Source organism: Cyprinus carpio, chromosome A8 (assembly GCF_018340385.1).
Source record: "Cyprinus carpio isolate SPL01 chromosome A8, ASM1834038v1, whole genome shotgun sequence".
NCBI classification, from domain to species: Eukaryota; Metazoa; Chordata; class Actinopteri; order Cypriniformes; family Cyprinidae; genus Cyprinus; species Cyprinus carpio.
In genome coordinates, this window is record NC_056579.1 from 5,032,919 (window position 1) to 5,039,607 (window position 6,689).

Genomic DNA, 6,689 nt, shown 5'->3' on the forward strand with positions numbered 1-6,689 from the left:
TGTCTCGAAGGATCATTAGGACATTTAAGTGTGGTAAGTCAGGTCTTGATATCTTCATAAAGCATTATCAGACACCATCGTTTAGCTATTAAGTTCCGTTTTTCTTGGTATATCATATGGAGACGAAACCACATTCGTCTTTGTAAATCGCTGATGTGGGACTGTCCCACATGCACAAACCATGCTGAAGTATTAGTCATTATGACCTTCGAACTGGCCTAAGATCATCCCTAATTATATGTGCAAATGTGCGCAAGATGTTTACTAAATGACTCTTGTTTCAACTACACTATTTAGTATCTACTTTTTGATTTTAATTTTTTAGTTACTAGTAAATAATCCAATGGTGACTAGTATGTTTTTCATTTACACTACTAGAAAAGCAGCATATTTTGCCATATAATTCTATATGACGATATGAGGTTTAGATTCACTTCCAAATTAAATGCATTTTAATTGCACCTGGTACTACTTCCAGTTTTTCTAGTTTTAGTTTTTTTTATTATTATTATTATTCTTTCTCTAGTCTATTCGTTTAGTAGTAGTAGTAAAATGTTTTAACTGCTAGTATCTATTTCAGTTTTATTTGCACTTAATTATGAGACGCTAGTATCTGTTTCAATTGTAACTAGTGGCATTTATCTCTGAGAACTGCTTTTTAAATTCTATACCTTCAGACTATTCAGAATAGTTATTATTTGATGCTTTTCAGTAAAATGCTATTAGAAACAGTGGATATCTTCTATTAGTGCATGGGTGAATTCAAAATGTACACGTTAAAAAAAAAAAAAACCAAGTCTAAGGTATTCCTGTCATCGCGCGCGCGCGCTCTTTTTGTGGTACGTTGAGTGTAAGCGCTGGAGAGATTCTTAGAACTTTAACCACCACTCATTAATATTCATTTGTTTCAATTTTTCAGCGATGTGATTGGCTGTCAGTTCAAAACACTCCAAGCGTGTTGGGCGGGTTCATTAGAGTGGGCGTGTTTACGCATGTGAACTTAAAACTTCAACAAACTGCGAGAGGACTCAGAAGTGTGTGTGTGATTGAAGGAGACGCTCACTGCAAAACGCGGAATTTAAATTGAAAACACAGTGACGAACCATAAGAGATTACCATGGATATGTCCTGCTGAGGCGGTTTACAATACTAGCTAAAGATATCACTTCTTTATTTTTTTTTTAGAGTTTTTTCTTTCCGTATAAAAACTGAAAATGTTGGATAATCGCACTGTTGACCTGCGTTTTGATCAGCTGGAAGACGTGAGAGCGAAAAATGGTAAGTTCGTTCAAATACCGAAAAACAACAAACATAATTTTTTTTGCATGTTTATGTTTGAATTCACTTTTAAATCATTTTAAACTTAATAAACAGTTAATATGCGCTTGTGCAAAATTTATATAAATCCAGAAGCATACTTAAGAATTACCCACATGAGTTCTTGGTTGTTGTGTTATATCTTTATTATATTTAATAGTGTTTTTTTTGTTTGTTTTTTTTTTAGCTAAAGAACACTTTGAGAAGCAATATAAGATGGGAGCACTTCTGGGAAGCGGCGGGTTCGGCTCTGTGTTCTCCGGACAGCGCATTTCAGACGGACAACAGGTAAGAATGATATGCAATAATATAAAATGCAAACATTTGGATATATGTCTTCATGAATTCCCTCTCTAAATTACCGTCATTATCATTTTAGGTCGCTATTAAACAAATATCCCGTGATAGAATTCAGCAGTGGGCCAAACTGGTGAGTAATCCTTCATATTAATGCAAAAGTTTTTTTGTATATATAAGTCCTCAAGGGTAAAATTACATTAGTTTCGTCAGGATCTTGAACCTGCAAACAAAAAAGTCATAGAAATAAGAATGATAGCGCCCTCTTCTGATTGTTTTGGTTGTGTAAGTACAGTAAGTGACGTAGGCATGTCGATATGGATTTTTCAAAACACCTACAAGGGAAACTTAAGTGGAATTTCCCTAATGTGTCAGAACCAGTTTAATAGTAGACTTGATCGACGAGATATTTTTGATTTCAAAATAAGAAGTATATTCATAGGTCCAAAATATGTGCCAGATAAAATTGTAGTTCCCCTTTTTAATAACCCAGGGAGAAACCCCTGCAATACCAGTGGAAAATAATCAGAATCCAAAGTTAACAATGACTTATTTTATTTTTTATTTGACCTTCATAGCCTGGTTCAGCAAACGCAGTCCCCATGGAGATCGCTCTCCTGCTGTGTCTGGATGGAGGGTCAGGGTCGGGTCACCGCAGCATCATCCGGATGCTCGACTGGTTTGAGATGCCAGGTCAAGAATACCTCATTGTGTTTGAGAAACCCCAACAGTGCCAGGACCTGTTTGACTTCATCACTGAACGTGGGGCCCTGGAGGAACCCATTGCACAGAGGTGCGAAAAAGCAACAGCAATGTCTTTTGGCATTCGATTCTAACCGTAAACCACAATACTGAAGAGAACTGTCTTTTTCAGGTTCCTCAAACAGGTCATTGAAGCCCTGCAGTTCTGCCACTCGGAGGGAATTGTGCACCGGGACATCAAAGATGAGAACATCCTCGTTGACACCCGCACCGGAGACATCAAAATCATTGACTTTGGATCTGGCGCTGTACTGAAAGACTCCATTTACACTGACTTTGAAGGTAAGGCAGCTTTAGGGTGGTTATTGCATATGCATGAATTTAACATGAATGTGGAGCAGTTTCTAATGAGCTTTCTGTCTTTTTAGGAACACGAGTCTACAGCCCTCCAGAGTGGATCCTCCACCAGCGTTACAGCGCTCGTCCGCTCACCGTGTGGTCACTGGGCGTACTTCTGTTTGACATGGTGTGTGGAGACATTCCCTTCGAGCGGGACGCTGACATTGTACAAGCCACTCCAAGTTTCACGAAACGCATCTCCAAAGGTGAGCCTGCAACCAAAATGAAATCTACTTACTTAGAGAGACTAAAAAAAAAAAGAATGTTGGTAACCAAACAGTTTTGGGTCCCTTTGACTTCTACTGTATTTTTGTCCATATCATAGACTGTTTGGTTATTTGAAATGACATTTTTAAGTGAACTATTCTTCAACAAAATGACATATAGACTTATTATATTGTTTTCCAATATAGAAAATTGATACAATTTTTAATGGGTTGTCATGTCCAACATTTTACTATTGTTTTGTGCATTTGTACTTGTAAAACTTGCAAATACATTGCATTATGGAAATCAAATGGGTTACAAATTATGCAAACGCTGTTTCAGTGTAATCAAGCTGATTTGTTACTTAAGGACATTTACATTTGTGCATTTACTTACAGCAGAAGCACATGAGCAGTTCATCATAGAGCCAATAATATTTGTAGTATACAATGGCAGGTTAATTCAACATTTATTCTTTTATTTCAGAATGCCAGTCTCTGATTCGCTGGTGCCTTTCATACAGGCCGGAGGATCGGCCTAGTTTGGAGCAGATTTTGCAGCATCCTTGGATGAAGGAGAGCTCTGAGGACATTAGATATTTGCAAGCGGAAAGCAATATTAAGCCAAGCCTTTAAATCCTGAAGGACTTTGGACTCGATTCAGAACTTTCAAACACACTGTTTTGCTTTTACACTGGACTTCCTGAACTCTAGTTGCTGGCTTCTGGATTCTTCCTTATTTATATTTTTGTGTGGCTGCCTTCAGTGTTCATGTTGTTTCATATGGACTTGGGATCTATACTTCTAGAAGCCCAGAATAGCCCTGGATTGCTGCAGGTTTACTTTATGAATGAATATTTCCCACAACTACAACCATCACATCTCAATGCAACTTTTTTTATTTATTGGTCATTATTTATTTTCTCTCAGCCACATACTAATTTATTTCTGCAAGAAGTTTCAGAAGCAGTAACCTGTGTTCGTCTTGTTTGTTGGTTGTTTTGAAGTTCTAACTGACTTAAATGACAACTTGCAGTTATTTACCAGACTGCCATGAAACCTGGTTTTACAGGTTTCTGTTGTACAGTGATATTCTCTCCCTGTTCTAAGGGGTTTCAAAAAGACTTTGGATCTGCTTTCCAGTCTTTTGACGGGAGGCCTGGCGGGACAATAATTCAGGCTCATGTGGATCTGTTCCCATTTATCAACACACACTCTCAAAGAAGGTGCGACAGGAGAGAAGAGGAACATTCCTGTGGATCCTGTTTACTCTAAATGAATCAATTCCCTAGATGGATTCCTCAGAGCCATTACTAAGCCGGCTTTTGTTTTATGTCTGTATTGTTTGAGAAATGCCTGTGCTGTAACTTAAAGATTGGTGTCAGGACACTTTGTATTGAACTAACTCAGATGTGGCATTTTGTTGGAAGTTCCCAAATGTCAGCTTGTAAAGTAATGTCATGAGGGTTTCAACCACTAACCCACTGTTGATGTTTACTAGAAGGGCCTATGGGCTTTTCCTAAATGTCTGATTTCATTATAACACACCAAAGAGGTCTGCCTTACTGTCTTATGTGATATAAACATACATGATGGCAAATTTATTTGATTTTGATTTGAAATCTGGAATTTGAAATGTGTGTTTGGATCCAAAACAGCATTGATATGTTCGAATTGTTTGATTTGAGATTTTAAAATTTAATGTATGCAAATTGGACCTTTCCCAACATAACATGTAACAGTCAGTTTTTTTCTTTCATTTTATGTTACGAAAAATAATCCTTGCGGTTTTCGCTTGGGTTGGCACAACAATTTAGCTGTAAATACTTGTGTATTCAACAATGTGCTGTGGCTGTTGTCACATCATGTTTAATTTAAGAGATTCTATGAATAAAAATATAGATGTGGAATATCTTTATTTAACAAAACACCTGTCTTGTCTTTTTTTTATCCATTTTCTTCTCATGCAAATAGGAAATACAAGGAGAAACTGCTGACAAATCAATGATTAAATCTAAATGGTGATCCTAGTTTTCTGTTCATTAAGTTAAAGGAATTTTTAAACAGGCCTCTCCAGTCAAACCATTCAGGTTAGTTATTCCCACCAAGTGAAGAAGGAATCTGTTGAACACACCTGTGTATGTTTAGAATAATGGAAACAACTTGAGCCTTAAAGCAAAGTATTTTGGGACCTTAGAGCCCCCTACAGTTAAGTGAGTGGAAACAACTGTCGTATATATGTCACCGTCATAATTACAGTAGGTAGCTGCCGTCAAGCAATCCGCCCATTTTGCTGAATTTCGTACCCGTTCACCAAACTTACATAGGTCCAGAACAGACATTTGGTAGAGTGACCATTCATCCTCTTTTCCCCGGACATGTCGGACATGCTGGGATTTATAAATGTACTAAAATTTTTGGGTTGACTTTGTTTTCTTATTGTTTTCATACTTGCTGAAGGTTATGAGTGAAAAGTAGCTTGACCAATACCATGCAGGCATTGTACATAATCGACCAATCGTAGGGTGCTAGAATGCCCTAATGAGACAGGACATGTCCCGGAAAAAGAGGATATATGGGCACCAAAAATTTAGGAAGAAATGTGGGAAAGAAACAGATGCCATTCGCCTTATTAGAAGTTGGTGTGACATCAAAATGATTTTGAAAATATTACCAAGTTAAAAAAATTACATGCATTTGCTTGTGATGTCTCAGAAAATTGCACCTGTTTGGAATCTCTTTGCTGCCCCCTAATGGTCCCTGTAGTGGGACCATTAATTCTTAGGTGCAATCTAAGGTTTGTATGTGCTTGTTTTTCCCAGCAGTATTAGTAGGATCATTCAGCTAAATACAAGTTAAGCAGAGGGTGGAAATCTAGTATCAGATTTAGTTAAATATAAAATGGAAAATGAAAGGAAGAAGAAGAAAATCCTCCCAGGGACACTTACAAGAAGTGATTCTGTGGGACTTTTCTCCCTTCTCTCGACAACATCTGATGTGTTTCATGGAGCAGCGGTGGGGAAATCATCATTAAGCTCTAAAGCATTACTGATCGAGCAGATCGTGTGAGTCTGTAGACAGACTGGGGTTCGTGTTTGTTGATGATGATGGCGGCAGCGGCTGCCAGTGAAAAAGTCCAAACAGAAGCACTGAAGATAAAACATCCATGTAGAACCAAAAAAAACAAGTGTGTTTCTACTGCATGATAGCGAGATTTTCTATTTAAAAAAAAAAAAAAAAAAAAAAAAAAAAAAAAAAAAATTGCCATCGGTGAATTACCTCTTTAAGCACTTGATGCTTTGGCATCATGATAGTAAACATATTTGTCACCCATGAACTTTTTTGTTTAGTGATTACATGGTACTCCAAGGTAGTTTACTTTAAAGAACACCATGGTGCTTTTTGGATTCAAACAGAAAGTACTAAAAGGTACCATTGTAAGGATTATCATACCATCTTTGCGAAAGTACCATATATTACCTTCTGATATGAACAGTGGAGATTTATAATGTGGGACTGGCATCATTTTACAAGAGAATGATATCATTGTAAAACACAGGAACCAGATAATCATATGTACAGTATGTCCACTGGTCAAACTTCATCAGTTTGGTGATTTTGGTGATCCAGAATGTATCGCTCATCCTCAGGACGTTGTCTGATTTCTTGTCCACTTCTGCTGTTGTGATGGCAGAGATTCTTAAAGTTCTTACTTGTCTGTTTATCATGTCGATGCAGAGGACTGGTGACTGCTTGGGTTGGCAGAAT

General features: G+C 37.4%; 1 protein-coding gene across 1 annotated transcript; it reads left to right on the top strand.

Moving 5' to 3' along the window:
- Positions 1–90: 90 nt before the first annotated feature.
- LOC109111030 (serine/threonine-protein kinase pim-2-like) lies at positions 91–4,849 on the top strand. Its single transcript, XM_042761744.1, has 7 exons — positions 91–1,278; positions 1,505–1,605; positions 1,697–1,747; positions 2,193–2,407; positions 2,489–2,658; positions 2,745–2,921; positions 3,409–4,849. The coding sequence occupies exons 1-7, from the start codon at positions 1,215–1,217 to the stop codon at positions 3,555–3,557; spliced, it is 927 nt and encodes a 308-aa protein (XP_042617678.1). The 5' UTR covers positions 91–1,214; the 3' UTR covers positions 3,558–4,849.
- Positions 4,850–6,689: the final 1,840 nt, after the last annotated feature.

Bases quoted from the DNA above. Each gene is read 5' to 3' on its own strand.
- LOC109111030 (XM_042761744.1), top strand. From the start codon at position 1,215: ATGTTGGATAATCGCACTGTTGACCTGCGTTTTGATCAGCTGGAAGAC. The intron at 1,279-1,504 runs GTAAGTTCGTTC...TTTTTTTTTTAG, and splicing joins AGACGTGAGAGCGAAAAATG to CTAAAGAACACTTTGAGAAG. The intron at 2,922-3,408 runs GTGAGCCTGCAA...CTTTTATTTCAG, and splicing joins CACGAAACGCATCTCCAAAG to AATGCCAGTCTCTGATTCGC.